This window comes from Rattus rattus, chromosome 1, assembly GCF_011064425.1.
Source record: "Rattus rattus isolate New Zealand chromosome 1, Rrattus_CSIRO_v1, whole genome shotgun sequence".
NCBI lineage: Eukaryota > Metazoa > Chordata > Mammalia > Rodentia > Muridae > Rattus > Rattus rattus.
The window spans coordinates 219,035,307-219,053,131 of NC_046154.1; the positions used below are offsets into that span (position 1 = coordinate 219,035,307).

General features: G+C 35.8%; 1 protein-coding gene across 1 annotated transcript in view; it reads left to right on the top strand.

Moving 5' to 3' along the window:
• Pkhd1l1 (PKHD1 like 1) overlaps positions 1-17,825 on the top strand; it is a 149,335-nt gene that overhangs the window by 72,729 nt on the left and 58,781 nt on the right. Inside the window, 15 exon segments of the mRNA XM_032888552.1 lie at positions 700-832; positions 1,630-1,822; positions 3,356-3,498; positions 4,110-4,214; positions 4,852-5,040; positions 5,755-5,925; positions 6,237-6,463; positions 6,955-7,939; positions 10,705-10,953; positions 11,625-11,774; positions 13,546-13,720; positions 14,594-14,750; positions 15,129-15,285; positions 16,732-16,811; positions 17,454-17,583. Of these exon segments, the coding sequence (XP_032744443.1) occupies positions 700-832; positions 1,630-1,822; positions 3,356-3,498; positions 4,110-4,214; positions 4,852-5,040; positions 5,755-5,925; positions 6,237-6,463; positions 6,955-7,939; positions 10,705-10,953; positions 11,625-11,774; positions 13,546-13,720; positions 14,594-14,750; positions 15,129-15,285; positions 16,732-16,811; positions 17,454-17,583 (3,244 nt within the window).

Genomic DNA, 17,825 nt, shown 5'->3' on the forward strand with positions numbered 1-17,825 from the left:
CAGAACTCCTCTCCAGGGGCCTGGAGCAGAGAGAGCTGCTGCAGGGATTCTCCGCTGGTCCGGGACTCTGGCCAAACACCGAAGTGTCCGCCCCAGAGGAACTCCTGCCTCTGTGACCCGAGATCACCGGGGCAAGTCGCTTGTAGCAGAAAAGTTTGTCTTACCTGTGGTCCTCAGGCTCAGGTTTGCTCGCGGGGTGTTGCCTATGAGCTCTCCACGGCCTCAGCAGCCAGGAAGTATGTAACCTATACTTACTGTGTCAACTTTAAATATCTAAGAATTAACTGTGATTCATGACTGAAATGAAACATTTCTAGGAGTTTATTTAGTGATTCTATTTTTCTTCAGCCTTTGGAGTTTTGTATTTGTCTTTGTTTTGGTGTATGTGTGTGTGTGTGTGTGCGTGTACACAGTCTTGTTTATATTTCCCCATGGATTCTTCACCATATTTTCTCAGATATGATGTCTCCCTGGCTAGATCTTCCCGACAAGACTAGAATGGGAGGTCCAGACCCCACATCTGGCTTCTTCACACTCTCTGATTCTCTCCTTTATTAATAGGTATTACAGGGATCAAACTTGGGTCCTCATGCTTGCAACGTAAACATTTACTGACTGAATTAGCTCCTCAGCAAAGTGAATGAATTTAAATATTTCATCATTTTAAATTTTCCATTTTGTTTTTTCCTTTTATTCCAGAGAATTGAGGGTACAGTTGATATTTCTGTCATTACCAATGGAATTCAAGCCACATCAAAGGATAGTTTTAGTTACAGCTGCTTGCAAACACCAGTTGTCACTGACTTCAGCCCAAAAGAACGGACAATTCTGGGTAAGAAATACTTCAGTGAGATCAGTCAATTGTCTTTCTGGGTCTGGACTACCGCACTCAATATGATAATTTCGAGTTCCCTTAATTTACATGCAAATTTTGTAATATCCTTTTTTTTTCTTCCCCTGTGAATAAAATTCCACCGTATATATTTACATTTTCATTGTCCAGCAGCAATAGATGTCTAGGACTTTATAAGCAGTAGTAGATTTTGTGTAATCTCAAACTATAGTAAATTATATCTTTTTATAACTCCTATTACGTTGCTGAATTTTGAGTCTACAAGTGTCTTTGCCCACTTTTCTTGAGTCCAAATACACACACACAAACACACAGACACACACGGACACACACACACAGACACACACACTCACACACATATACACTCATACACACACACACACACACACACAGAGAGAGAGAGAGAGAGAGAGAGAGAGAGAGAGAGAGAGAGTCCTTCAAAGCACAGGTTCTCATTGCAGTTTTGCTCCTTACACTGAAACATGCTCTTTACTTTAAATACAAACAAGTCAAACTAAAATTTTACTCTGAACATGTACAATGGTGATAAAGTTATTATATCTTTAAAATTACTTCAGTCCTTTTTTTCTTTGTGAAATAAACATGCATTTTATGTGTTAAATAGCATAACTCATTTTGAATTTTGCCTCTCGAAGTAGAAAACATTCCTGAATCCAATAAAAGATAAGCATGTTGGTTCAGTTACTATGCAAATTGTATGTGGATAAAAAGTTAAATTTTTATACAACAAGTTGTATATTTCTTTTAAAAAATAGGAAATGTCAATTTAACAATTAAGGGTTATAACTTTGGAAATGAACTCACACAAAATATGGTGTATGTTGGAAGAAAACACTGCCAGGTTCTTCACTCGAACTTCACAGACATCACATGCCTTCTGCCCACGTTGCCTCCAGGAAAACATGAGATCTATGTCAAAGTCAGAAACTGGGGTTTGGCATCAACAAGGTATGATACTAATATTGGTCATAAATTATAGAACTGTGGAATGCTTGGGGCTAAAATTGGGATAGGAAAAAATTTAAACATTAACTTTCAAATATGTTGGTTGCTTTTTTTACCCTTTTGTTTCTCCTCATAAAATAATTCTTTAAAATTCTCATTAAGTACACAATAACACTTTGGTTTTTGACCAAACTATTTAAAACAAGTTATAAAATGCTCTGAGCAACTGAATTTTGTAGCATCACATGATTTGCATGCATCCAAGAAATGATTTTCATGCACTTTTGGCAGTGGAGGGAGAGCAGTTGTTTAATTCTGAACTTACGGTAATTTCCTTCACTAATGTTATTTTGTTGAGAAGATTTTCACTCAAATTTTGTTGAGAAGATTTTCATCAATGCGTAAACAATTCTGTAACAATTATAAATGTAAAAATGTATTAATAGTAGATCGTTGATATAATAAGAATGTACATGAAGGGAACTAGCATTCCATGGAATAGGGCAGGATGCTCTGAAACGGTGACAGTTAAGCCAGGATCTGGCCATCTAAAGGAAGAAGCAGAGATAATCCCTCGCTGATTCTATTTCATATAGGAATTCTGGATTTTCTTCCCTGAAACTGTTAACAGCAAAATTTTAGCTCATCCCTGTGACAATTGCTAGTTTGGAATACTTTGAAGAACAACTACTAAATTAATGGCTTAAAAAGAAGGCAAAGAAGGCCGGTGTCAGAATAGAAGCACAGATAATTGCCCCATATCTTATAGGAAGTGAGGACTAGTAAGCAAAGACTCCAGAACTGCATTCCCTGTTGGAATTACTGGGAGGAGGGCATACGCTTTTGAAAATCTACTGGCTTCTGATGTTCCTGGCTGATATTATATACAAAGTCAAACCCAAACTGTGTATTTATATGGTAGTTGAAGAAATGCCAATTGGGCATGCTAAAGGAGTTAAATGAAGCAATACAAAACCTCTTTAGAATCTACAGACTGTGCTGTCATGGTGGGACATAGGATAAAGGAGTTGAACCCTCTCTATCAGTCAGAGCATTGCACAATTTGATGGTGCCCTAGCAGGCATTTCATCTTTAATAAAACAAAATTAAATTAAATTAAACTGAATTGCACAAAAATTAATTAACTCTATAATGTATGGAAATTTGTTGCTACTTTTAAAAACATGTACACCTGTCTTCACATTTTTAGTATAGTAAAATTTTAAAAATACTTTAAGGAATTTCAATTATTTCTTCTGACCTCATTTCTTAAAATCATATTTTCTATATTATTTAAGACTTTGCATCTCTTTTTTTTCATCTCACACACTTCTGCTATCAGATTTTTCAAAACTCTGGTTTTCAAAATTCAAATTCAAAATTATATACGTTTAATCAAAATAAGGATAATTACCAGATTACCTGGTCTGAAAGTTAATGTCTAATTATATATGCATTTAATTATTTCCTATTTCCAAAACACTGTGTATTAAGGTAAGGAAACTCATTGGAAATCCATTCTTTTGTCTTTTCCAGGAACAAGTTAAATGCTTCCATACTATACATTTTGGAAGTCACCCACATGTTTCCCCAGAGAGGCTCTTTGTATGGTGGCACTGAAATCACTCTAATGGGTTCTGGATTCAGCACAATACCAACTGAGAATTCTGTTCTCTTAGGTAAAACCTGTGTCTTGTAGGGGTTAACTTGTTAAGGCTTTCCTTATGATCTGCTGGAGGAACTGGGTTGTCACACAAATATTTTCAGTGATTTTTAATATTATAAGAAAGATTGCGCAAATGGTCTTAACTGCTTTTCTATATATAATGTGTTGGGGGAGGGTTCATGCTTATTGGTACTCATCTGAGGCCAGAGGAGGACACTGGATACCCTAGAGCTGGAGTTATAGATAGTTGTGAGCCACTGGATATTGGTGATGGGAACTGAACTTGGAGTTCATGGAAGAGTGCAAGACCTCTTAACTACTGATCCCTCTCTCCGATACTTTTTTTTTTGTTAATGTAAAAAAGGCCAAGTGTTTGTGGTTAAAGGGATAATGAGACAGTGAACATCTCTGCTTTTGAATCTATCATTATCACTGTGTATTTAATGTGAATAGAACTCTTGTGTGAAAACACACACAAACATTATCACTGTCAGAAGCGAAGTACCAAAGATCCTCCTGTGTAACACAGAGCTTTGTTAAGCAACGTCTCTTTACTACTGATACATCACCGCTGTAGTTCACAAAAAACAACTGACAATGTGTTTCCTACTTTTATATGTTTAGGCTCCTTCCCATGCGACATTACATCATCATCAGAAAATGTCATCAAATGCACTCTCCATTCAACAGGGGCTGTATTCAGAATTACCAACAACGGTTCACATTTAGGTACCAACCAAGATTTATATATTGAAAAAGAAGAGATTTTATGCTGAGATTAGGTTGATTTTTATTTTGTATTTCAAGTTTCTCAGAGAATCAATGTTGTTGCTTTTATACTTTTGCAGTGTTCTCCATATGAGATTGAAAGTTACATTCTTACACATATGTAGTAACATGCATCATGAGCTTGAGTTGAGAAGGACAGGCTTTATAATTTCATGCTCAGGAATTTCCAGTGATTTTGTTACTGCTTATTATTAGTCACGAGTTTCAGAATGAATACTCAAGTTGAAATTACTAGCATGACCAGTTGTTTCCAAAAAGTCTTCCATGTAAAGAGTTGATAAGAACATTAGAAGCATTTATGAACAGCTCATTTCTTGAGCATCCAACTCTTTTCAGTGTCTCTTGATCAGCACCCTGGAGTTATTAGTTGAAATTTATTCCTTCCTTTGCATATCATGATCTTGCTTTCTAGTAATCCTGGTTTTATTTTGGTTGAGTTTAAAGTATGTACAAACATATATGTACAATACTAACTTGAAAGTTGTTCTTACTTTATAAAAGTGGCTCTTTGCATGGTTAATTATTAAGACATTTACTTCTTTCTTCTTTTAAAATCTGCCTCAATTTGTACTCCCAGTGCATGGACTAGGTTATGCCTGGTCACCATCGGTCTTAAATGTGACTGTGGGCGATACTGTGGTGTGGTACTGGCGAGCACACTCCTTTCTTAGGGGTATAGGGTACAGAATTTTCTCAGTCTCCAGTCCCGGAAGTGTTACTTATGATGGCAAAGGATTTACAAATGGAATACAAAAATCTGCATCAGGTATGATTCTGTTTTGTTGAGTATGCTCCTTTTTAAAAATATGTTTACATGAATTATTCATATAAATAAAGCCAGTAATTAGTTTACTTGGCATTTTATGCCTATTGAAAACTACATTATAAATAAATTCAAGCAATTATCTTAAACATACTGTCAAGTAAGATGTTTGGTATGCTATTTTTGGTCTTCATTATCTTTATTGATTGCATGATAATTGACCAACTGAAACATACATTGTGCAGCAAAGCACAATGAAATATGTTTTAGTCACACTAACCTGATAATAGATAGATAATAGATAATGAATTTTGTTGATAGTATTAGCTTATCAGCATTTCTTATAGGATGGCTATGAGTGTGCCTTCAAATAACTAGTTTGTTCTATGCTTATAACAGTATATTTAAATTTGCATTTTATTTTTTCTTAAAATTGATAAATTAGGGCAGAGTTTCCATGGTCTTCTTTAAAATTTAAAGCTGGATCTCATCTTTCTTGTATGCAACTTCATTGTCAAAATCAACAACATACAAAAGAAAGTCTTTATAGCCAGTGACTCATTCTCTCCTACTTCCTATTGCACTATAAGACACATAAAAAGTATGAAAATTGTCATCTGTCCTTGCATTGAAATGATGATTTCCAATTTCCTCATCTAGTTTTCAAAGATCCATTAATTGCTTGTATCTCTCGTGTATAATCTTATTTTATGGCAGGCTCATTTTCTTACCAGTTTACTTCTCCTGGAGTCCATTACTACAGCAGCGGGTATGTTGATGAGACTCACTCCATATCTCTCCAAGGAGTCATTAACGTTTTTCCAGCTGAAACCAGGCACATTCCCCTGCACCTGTTTGTGGGAAACATTGAAGCGACATATGTTCCAAGTAAGATGGTTACACATGGAAGCTACACCAGATGACCTGGCTTAAAGTGACCTTTGTAGATTAGATGTCAGATATCTGGATCTACCTGGTTTTCCTCTTCTTAAGGCTAGAAATTATTATGTAAAATTACTAATTAATTATTAATTTATAAATTAATTAAAATACTTTTAAAAATTAACTTTTAACAATAACAGATCTCCAAAATTTAAAGCCATCTACCTCCTTAATTAACGTAAACAGTAATAGAGTGTGAACAGAGTTCTTGCTTTAGGACAGTGTGCATGGTTTACTCATGATTCTTTTGTCTAAAGCAGGTCCTGTGCATTTACCCTTGGCAAGTACTGCATCAGGCTGCCTAGCAACAGAACCCCTGTGTGGCCTGAATGATACAAGGGTTAAACATTCAAATAAATTATTCTTCGAGCTTTCAAATTGCGTTTCACCCTCTATAATCAACATTACTCCCTCTACCGGAACAGCAAATGAACTCATAACTATCACTGGACATGGCTTCAGTAATCTTACATGTGCTAATAAGGTAAGGAAATTGAAACTCTTCTTCTCAGTGTCTACATACTCAACAAAAAGAACATATTTTGACCACAATCCCCTGGTATAATTTCACCAGATTTATGATCTATAACTTGCATACTACTAACTCACTTAAAGTATACAATTGCACATGTGTGTATATTTAATAGTATATTAATGAAGTTGTACACCTCTGACTGGAATAAGTTTTAGAACATGTCATGATCATAAAAGAAACCTCATTGAAAGTCACCCACTTCTTTCACCCATTTCAGCACACTGGTAACTGCTAATCTGTTTTCCCTCTATATAGTTTTGCCTATTCTGACATAAGGTCAATTTAATATATATCTTCATCTATATCCCAAATTACTTTTATGAATACAACTTCTTCACAGAATTGCTGTTTTAAAAATATAATTGATGCTAATACAAACATGAAGTTCATATTAGAGTAATGAATTAATGCATTTTATTTTATATTCATTTTTCTTCCAGGTTACAATTGGTAGCTACCCTTGTGTTGTAGAGGAAAGTAATGAAAATTCTATTATGTGTCATATTGACCCTCAAAACTCAATGGATGTTGGCATTAGAGAAATTGTTACTTTGATTGTCTACAACCTAGGCACTGCTATCAACACACAGCCCAATGAATTTGACAGGCGGTTTGTACTTTTGCCAAACATAGATATGGTGATGCCAAAAGCAGGGTCAACTACAGGATTGACAAGAGTGACCATTCAGGGTTCTGGATTTATGGCTTCTTCTGCAGGTGTAGAAGTCTTTATGGGTGATTTCCCATGTAAAGTTCTAAATGTGACCTACACAGCTATTGAATGTGAAACATCTCCTGCTCCCCATCAGCTTGTTCTTGTAGACCTTCTAATACATGGAGTGCCTGCCCAATGTCAGGGCAACTGCAGCTTTTCATATTTAGAAAACATTGCTCCTCATGTAACAGGAGTCTTTCCAAACTCAATCCAAGGATCTGGAAATGTCCTTATCACAGGAGAGGGTTTTGGAACAGTGTTGGAAGAGATTTCTATATTTATTGGAAGTCAACAGTTCAGAGTACTAGATGTTAATGAAAATAATATTACTGTTCTCATGACTCCACTAGCAGCTGGACTTCATTCTCTCAGTGTTGTTGTTGGGTCTAAGGGCTTGGCTCTGGGAAATCTAAGTGTTAGCAGCCCTGCAGTAGCGTCTGTCTCACCAACCTCTGGAAGCATTGCTGGTGGAACGACTTTGATGATCACAGGAAATGGCTTTTCTCCTGGAAACACCACGGTTACTGTTGGGGATCAGCCTTGTCAAATTATGTTCATCAACTCCAGTGAGGTCCACTGCAGCACCCCAGCTGGGAGAGCCGGTACAGCCAATTTGAAGATCGATGTCAATACAGTCATTTACCCACCTTTGTCATTTACATATGCCATGGAGGATACTCCATTTCTCAAAAGTATCATCCCAAACTCAGGTACTCCAGTATCCACATGCCTTTTTATTTGTTATTGACATCATGTTACAGTTATATTAATTATTATAGAGTTATGATATTAAAGTATGTCTTCTACATAGTTCCCCTTAAGCCAATTAATATAATGCATGGAGTTAGAGTTCTGTGCAGTCTTAATTTTGTATTTTTATACATTCTTAATATAAAATTCCAGCTTTAATATAGGAACACAATGTCCATGAACTTAGTCTAAGTTACAAATGAGGGAGAAACAGGTGACTATCTTGGGAGCAAAACGAGTAGTTGCTAATATTGATGTGGCACAAGAAGCAACTGTTAAGATTCATGAGTGATTGATCTTATTAACACTGATACCTGTTCAGAATATTTCATTTCTATAAACTCCAGCTAGGTATTATTGGTGCAACAAAATTCTTTCTAAGGAAGTGGCATGTTCAGATGGGGACGGCATCTTATCCTTTGCCTTGTGCCACAGTTTCCAGTCTCCATGCTATTTGAATACTCATCATCTATGTGAGGGATCCTACAAAAGCAGCTGCAGTGTAACAGTCAAGAGTGTGGCCGCTGAATTTGCCTTTTATTGCTGGGATAACACATCTAGACTCAAAACAAAACGCAACTTGTATAGGAAATGGGTTTATTTGGCTTGTACGTCCTTGTCACAATCCATCATATAAGGAGGTCAATGCAGGTACTAAAGCCAGGAACCTGGAGGCAGGTTCAGAAACAAAGGCTATGGAGGAGCGCTGCTTAATCTTAATCTCCATCCATGGCTTGCTCAACCTGCTTTCTTACACCACCTAGGATACCAGAACATCTGTGGCACCTGCCTGGGGCTGGTATTGACCTCATCAGCAATGGCATGTGTTGTTGCCTTTGCATGTATCCTCCAAAGACCATCTGTGATGACTAAGAAGCTTATAGGAAGAGAGACCAGGGCTACTTCATTTACTATGATAGGCTATCGATTACTCTAAAAGAATGCAGCATTTGAAATGTCAAACAAAATTTTAACCTTTAAAAATAATTTAGCTTGTCTTTAAATTAGTTAGACTTAGTTTTGTTTTTGGTTTTATTACTAGCATGAATTTTCATTAGTATGCATAATTTTATGGTAATGACTCATAATTACTTTTATCGTCACAATCTTTACTTCACTAGGCAATCATAGAGCAATTTTTATCATATTAATTAAAATGATTGTTTTTGTAGATTTTTAATTTATAATAATCTGTAAAGATTATTCTCTAGTCATGCAAAATTTAGGAATTTACCCTGTGGAATTTCCATGTTTAGTGCCCTCAATGTACTTTTTTTTTTTTCTAAAAAGAGCTAATGACCTAAAGGTGAGATTGTAGAAATAAGCAAATTCTGAATAAGTAAATTCTTGTCGAGCTTGCATAAAAAAATAACAAACTCTATTCAATAAATATGAGATATTGCTAAATAATTTTAGCAAAACAGAAGATTATGAATGATTAAATTCATAATTAATAAAGATCTATAATTCTTATATAAGTCATCTATAACATGACTTAGACAACAAATAATACAGATGGGGATGGGATAAAATTGGAAAGCAGAAAGAAAACTAACATGTACAATATTTGGTCTTACAGATAATGGTAATTTGATATAAAATAATTGTATACATGAAGAAGGGGATATTTAAGGAAGCTAATACTCTTCATTATTTTGGAGCCCCTATTTTTCTTGATCAACATAAACTTGACAGAAAAGTAGAAAAACTTTTATATGTTTACAATGACTTTATTAAAAAATGAAAACCTAAAGGCAGTTGCAAACTTTTATTTTAGTGTTATGTTATTTTATTATGTTTTGCCTACAAGTATGCAGGTCTGCCACTTTGTAACTAGTATAAGTCAACATGTGGGTACTGGGGATCAAACCTTTGTCCTCTGAAAGAGAACAAGTACTGTCAATAGCTGAGCCATCTCTCCAGTCCTGCCTTATTGCCCTTACACAAAGCAAGAGGCATTTAAAACTTACTAAAATACATGGAGAGATTAACAAATAAAAGCATTATCTTATCAAAAAATAAAGCAACAGATAAAATGAACATTTGGGTTTTGTGTATATTTAACTTAAAGCCTCAACATCAATATTTACAGTAAAATCTTTAAATTAGTTCCTTTCCCTCTATGTTCTACTACAACTTATTATTTATATATTATGACATATCTGTTCTCAAAATGTAGCTACTAAAATTCTTGAGTAACAGAAAGTATGGCCCATTCTCAGAAAGAATTGCTGCAAAGGAGAAAATAGCACACAATACTAAGACTCATGCTCAGAAATCCATAGAAATTCATTTTCTCTTTCAGACTAAAGACGTAATTTATAAGTTATCATGGAAGGGCTGGACAAAAGCGAACATTGAGATGCCACTTGCAGTGAATGTGCAGTAGGCTGGTCTATATTGTAGTAAAAATGTACATAGCACGTCATGAATACTGTTATAGACAGTTTTAAAATATTGTTTTGATTTGATTTAGTTTGGTTTTTGTTTTTCCAAGATAGGAATTTTCTGTTTATCACTGGTTGTCCTGAAACTTGCTCTGTAGAAAAGGCTCACCTCCAAACTCAGAGATCCATCTGCCTAAGCCTCTTAGATGCAGTGGTCAAGGCTTGCCTGGATCTACTGGATCCGATTTTGTTCACAGCAGCAAAGTTACGTACCTTTAAGTGCATACAGAAACATGAGCAGGTATTACGTGTTTATATGATTTCCTTTTTCTTTTAAGGTCCTCCGGGAACTGAAGTTGAAATAACTGGGTCTAATCTTGGATTTGCTGTCTCTGATGTTTTAGTGATGATAAAAGAGAGTGTGTGTAACGTGACCACTGTCAATGACACTGTGCTACAGTGCATTGTGGGAGAATATGCAGGGGGCATTTTCCCTGTGACAATGCTTCATAAGACAAAAGGCTCTGCCATCTCTTCTGTTGTATTTGAGTACCCGCTTTCTATTCAGAATATTTCTCCAAGAAAAGGTGATCCGCTACTTCACATTATTTCAACACTCATTTAGAAACAAGATAATCTTAAAGCCCAGTCATAACGTGCTCTTCTTATAAGGATAAAAACTTACCTTTATTTGTCCAACAAATTAACAAAAAAAAGTATTAGCCAATCATTCCAAAATAATAACTTTTATATTTCTCCTATTGCTCTATCATTTAAAAGGTTTCCAATTCTAAACTCTAAAGTTACATGCAGAAATTTTAAAATCATATTTTGTATAAAAGGAATAAAATTATTTCCACAGAAAACAGTTTCTAGTTGAAAATTACTGGTTAAAAATAGCTAAAAACTGTGATGAAAATACTCAAGTAGTAATGTTTCATGTATGTATGTTTTGAGTTTTGAGTTCTTGAAAATATTTTGTGACATCTCTTTTAAAATAAATTTTGGTTTAAAAATTATCCACTTAAATTAAAAGAAGTCACATTTATTCATTGAAAACTTAAAACACTTAAATTTTAAACATTTAAATCTAAAACAATTTAAAGATATTTGGTTTTATTAATAATATAATGAATTTCAGATCTAAGAAAGGTATGTAAAGTCACTTCTGTTTTGGGTTTTTAACTAAAGCAAAAGTGCACAGAGGGAACATTTCCTGCACATTCATTCAGGTTCTGCTTGTATTTGTCTTCTTCAGGGAGCTTTGGTGGTGGGCAAACCTTAACTGTAACAGGCATGGGATTTGATCCTTGGAATTCAACTATATTGGTCTGTGGCTCTGAATGTGCAGTTGACAAACTTTTATCTAACTCTACAACATTGTTTTGTGAGATTCCACCTAATAACGGTAAGTACTCAAAAATTGGCAGCCTATGAGAAATGCTAATTTTAGAAAGATTACAGTCTTTTTCAGGTTGTTGAATTCTTTTGAAGTTATTGAGTCCAATTTATGAACATCCTGACTTCAAGCAATTTGGTCAGAACTGTATTTTCTACCTGAGTAAATCTGAGAACTTTGGTTTGTGGCATCAGTTGATGGCTCTTAGCTGATCCCTGAAATGGAGACCTTGTCGTTAGTTCTTATTAGTCAAATTTCCATTAAAGGCAATTAAAAAATGCTGAGAGAGGGAGAAATAGTTTTCTCCAGTGAGAAGGACACCAACTGGTTTTCTTATACCAAAAGTTCAGCCCAGAAAACATACATATGAGCAACATCATACAGACTGATCATGTTGTAGTTAGAAATACACATATATGAATATAACAACAATTAGTGGGAAAAGGTCATAAACTTGAAAGAGATCAAAGAAGGATATATGGAAGGGTTTGGAGGGAAGGAAAGATGGGGGAAATTATGTGTTTATAGTATAACCTCAAAAAAATAAAAGTTATTTAAAAAAAGAGGAATGCTTTTTGTATTAACCTGGGCAGTCATCAAACAGATTTGAGTCTTAAACATTTCTTGGGGAAGATTTTGAATCTCTCTCTACCTAAGATTTTTCATCTATCAACTTTGTTTTAACATAGTAGCCTTCTTCATAGGATTATTGTGAGGCTACATATATAGAAGGATATCTGAATCATGATATATGATTTGTTGCTATTTAAGTCTTGTTTATTTTTACTGATTGAAAAATAAAACCTGAGCTCTGTGTAACCCTCAATCTCAAATTTTACCACTTCCTTTTTATCTACAACCAAATAACTAAACCTTTCCCTACTACAGTTTTTCTATTAAATGGAAACATGATTAGCTCTAATTTGGTTGGTTGTGAATATTGATTATGTAGTACTGTGTAGAGATTTTTCACTATTTAGTCAACAATTTAGGGGGAGGGTTTAGTTAGTTAGTCATGGTTTTTCTATGTATAGCCTCAGCTATCCTGGAACTCACAATGTAGACAAGGCTGGCTCAAACCCAGGGATCAGCCTCCTCCTTCCTCTGAATTTCTGGGATTAAAGGCATATCCACTACCACCTAACAGCAAAATTTAGGAATACCTTAAAATGACATTTTAGACAAATAAAAATATGTTTCATGTGCAAGTATTTTTAGCATAAGATTTAATAATTTTGTGATTTTTTTGCCTACTTGATAATTTTATGAACTTTTAGCTTACTTAATGTTTTAATGATTAGTGTTGTCACTTTAACACTAGAGTTGGTATTTTGATAAAAATATGCAACCGCATTGTTGAAAATTGGCAGGTTGTCTCAATACTGGCTCCTCCTCTTCTTGTTATTCTACATGGGCTCTTTGCACGCTTCAGCTCCTCCCTTGCTTCCTCTGTTGCCTGTATTTCTTGTTCTACCTTTCCAGCTCTAAGTTGCAAAGTTGGACCTTCTAGTGCTGCAAAACTAAGCTGGCAGGCTTGCAAATTTGTCCACAAAAGAAGTCTGAGGAGTTTTCTTCCTCATTCCCTTGTTACTAGAGTATAAAAGATATGTGATGTTTTTTAACTGTTGCTAAAGGATCTTGCTAGTTTGTGTACATCCTGTGTGCATTATGAAATGCTCATGGGAAAAACAAGACTAGAATGAAGATATTTCGGGGTTTTGGCAATGAATCTGGGGCTGGTGGCAGAACTCTACTCAGTTTGACTCCCTTTTTCTCATAGACAAGGGACCTGATCAAGCCTGTGGAGTGAGTGTGGTCAACGGGAAAGACTCATCTCAATCTGTGACGCTATTTACATACACGCTGTCCCTGACTCCACTCATCACTGAAGTGTCTCCCAGAAGAGGCAGCACTGCCGGGGGCACCCGGCTTACAGTCAGAGGATCTGGATTCAGGTACAGTCTCAACATAGGCTCACATCAACCTGCTTCTAGATGCAAGGCTTCACTTGCTCTCGTTTTTGCCTCACAGTAATCAAGTACAGTCTTGTGGTACTGACAGTAACATTAACTGAATACATACTCTGTGCTAGGGACCTTCCTACCCTCAGCAGGTTCCTCCTTTATCATATAGGGTGTTTTTATCCCACTTCATGTTCAGGAGTTGAAGGTGAAAGGGACAGAATAGAATGATTCGCCCCAAATCTAGCAATAAGTTCACAAACATAAATCATCCGTTATGCCTTCCCCATCCGCTCATCTCTAATCGCAACATGTTTCATTGGTCCAAAGAGACATCTTTTCCCTCATCAAACCCGTTCCTTTTCAGTCAGCCAGGGTCTTTTTCTGACCCCATGACTCAGCTACACTGCCCTCTTTCTTCAGCGGACAATGCTGACTTCAAAGTATGGAAGGCGTGATTCATTTCCCAAGTGCTTACAGATACTCTGAACACAGCAAGTAGAGGTTAAACCCTAAGGCTTGTGACTGTGCTCAAAATGTTGCAAAGGAAAGAAAAATCCATGCACAAGTTTTACAATTTGCAAAATGCAGCTGTTGGAGACCATAAAGAACTGTGATCCCTTGAACCTAGGCAGCCTTTTCTTAATGTTGGAACACTTGCTGGTTTGTACATTTCTATTCCCTGACTTCTTCAAGTTTTTCTTTACTTTTTCTCAACAAATACTTCTTAATACTACTGTGGTATCAGCTGGTATTTGAAAAACCATATATCACTGCTTTTCCAGTAACTTAGGAAAGCAGGGCTTGTAATATGTGAAGTAGAAATTTAAGGTAAGCATGTATCATCAGCATTTTCTTCCTTTACAGCGAAAACACAGAGAATGTTCAAGTCACCATAGCCAACAGCAAATGCGACGTCCAATATTCCAACAAGACATATATCATCTGCCTGACAAGTGCTCATGCTCCTTCAGGATGGGCTCCAGTTCTCGTCAACATCAAAAACATTGGCATGGCCAAATTGGTAATGGCAGTTAAATAGAGTAACCACAGCAATGAAGATCTAGCAGGCTGGAGGTGTCTGATTACTAGTAGATATCTTGTTTTAATGTCTCCAACAGATAATTGAACTGTACCTGTCTGTACTAAATTTAAGCAGAGTACATACTTTGTTTTTTATTCTTCATGTTTTATTTGATATTTTAATTATTCTGTCTGTGGAATAATTAATAATGGATTTTAACTTTGTTATTATGAAATATTTGAGTCATCTGTAACATCTTATAATTGAGTTCCATTTTATTATTTAGATAAATATATCCTGTTTCAGATTTTCTCTCTTTGAGAAATTTTCTGATGAATTCTCTGAACTTCATGGCTTCTTTCTTGCACTCTGTTACAGGAGACTGCTGACTTCTTATATGCCGATGTTTGGTCTGCCAACTCCTCATGGGGAGGAAAACTGCCACCAGAGGAAGGGTCATTTGCTGTTATTACAAAAGGACAGATAATTCTGCTGGACCAAAGTACTCCTATTCTGAAAATGTTACTCATTCAAGGTACATTTGTAAAAGTTTGTATATTAGACTTTGCTGATTATTTTCCTCAACTTAATTTAATCAAAAGCCATGATTATGAGCATTCATCTTTGAATTAGGCTTTTAAAATCTTTTTGTGATTATGATATTATTTAGTGTGTTTCCAGTAGCATTCTTTAAACTTGGTTTCATGTTGTTTTTGTTTCTTCAATGATAACAGGGGAGGGTGGTGAACACCTCAATGTTCCTCATATTTAATTGATTAAAATAACATTATTTCCCATGTCAAAAATACTGAGGTAGTGGATCCTAGAGACCACAAAAGTTTAGCAGTGTGCTCAAGTCAATCCTAATAGTCCCTGACTGCCCTAGTGTTGTGCTCATTTTGTGAACCACAAAAGACCACCCAGGCACTGTTTCTGATGAAATTGCACTAAGGTCTTTATTCAAGCTCAAGGTTGTGCCACATTGCACAGGACAGGAGGGCAAAGCCCCAGGCCCTCAGTGGGACAAGGTTTAATAGGAAATGACAAGCAGTCAAGGGGCTTTCTAGTCTGGCAAACATCTAACTGGGGAGCTCTTATGGGATTTTGTTGTCCTTTAAAATAATTGTTTGGAGCTAGGAGCCAAATCATAAACTTAACTTCTGCTTTCATCCTGATTGGTGGTTGTGATGAAGTGAGGTGCCAGGGGCAGGTTTGTAACCGAGAAACTGGTCCTAGACACAGGTTTGTTGGAGAGTAACCTGGAAACTGGTGCTAGAGAGTTCAACCTTAGGTCAAGTTCTCTGAGACAGAGTCTGAACCCCAGATCTGGTCTCTAACTAGAAGCTGACTACAGTACTCCTCTCTTTCGCCCATGAATCTGCCTTCAGTTGTGATCTGGGTTCTCTCTGCTTTTTGGTATTCTGTACCTACTATAAAAATGAAATGATCACAGCAATTTCAAATATACATAAAAGAAATAATAAACAGAAATAATAAAGTGCTTGGAGCTTTTGCGAATAAACTTTGACAGAACGATCTTACGTGCCTAAAGACTTCTGTAATTTTATGATCTTTTTTAAGCTTCTACAATTTCAAAAGATATTTGTAATTTGAAGCTATTAAAGAATTAGATCACAGGTAAAGTTGTACTATCTTCAGACTGACATCCATCTTATGAAAAGGCATTTTGGTATAATCCTAATGATGCTGGTCAAGTTATTGCTATGACACAAAATAGTAAAACTTTTAGAGTTAATCCTTTTTAAAGATGAGAACTAATGTCGACATCACAATAATTTCTATAAAGATGACTATGTCTCTGTTCCTCATTTATATTTTGAAGTCCTGTTTTATTCAATAAATCTACATAGTTGCACTGTTTAATGATAACAAATTGTTATTGCAAAGCAGTTTATCCTAGACTAAATTTTGCTGTTAACTCTTGGGGTCTTGTGACGTATTAAAGTTATGTGGTTCACAGGTGGGACTCTAATATTTGATGAAGCTGATATAGAACTCCAGGCAGAAAATATACTAATCACAGACGGGGGAGTTCTTCAGGTATGGGAAACAATATCTTCGCTTAATTTTATTGTTTAAAATATTATATATAAAACTAATAATTCTACCAAATTTATCTGAAGTTATCTTTGCTTTGATTGGTTGGATTAATGTTACAACCTCACAGAAGATTGATTCTTAGAATATTCTTGCATTTTAATAGAGAAAATACTGTGTTGTTGAATTTAAAGTGCAAAGAAAACTTCCTGTGTCAATCCTCTGTGTTTTTCTGAAGGTCAGCTGTTGTATATTGATTGACCTATTAGAAAATTCAAGTCTTAGGGTTGGAGGGAGCTAGCAAGATGACACATCAAGAAAAAGTAGACATAATCAAAGGACCAATGCTGGAGGTCATCCTATTGGCTTTAATCATATCTGGGACAATGGGGTATCAGTGTTTAAAAGGCACATAAGCTTCATTCTTTTGATATTGATGTTGTCCAAGTGACAACAGTACAGACATGCACCTACACGCATATGAAAACATGTACACACAAAAATTTAAGGCTTACATTGAGAAAGAAAGATATGGATGAGCAGACAATTCTCAAATGGGGAAGAAAAGGAAAAAATATTTTTGCAAAATTAGAATTGTGAATTGTGAGTTTTAGTTTTCTGAACAAGATCTGTGAATTCTTTCAGATCGGGACAGAAGCATTTCCATTCCAACACCAAGCTGTCATTACTCTTCATGGGCATCTTAGATCTCCTGAGCTGCCTGTGTATGGCGCTAAGACATTGGCCGTGCGAGAGGGCACGCTGGATCTTCACGGTAGGCTGAAGGCACTCTGATATAAACTTGCCAGTCTTCTCCTATCTTTGGATAGTCTCTATTTCTTTCTGACTCCCCCCCTTAGTCTAGAAAGTTACACACAGAAGTGGGTCTCACAACCAAGTTCATGCCTTCCTTCTAGGCTCTCCCTGTACTCTTCTGACAGCTATGGCTGTAGATAACCAGACACTATGGGTACCATTTACCCTTTCCTTATGTATGCTATCTACTCATTACTTACT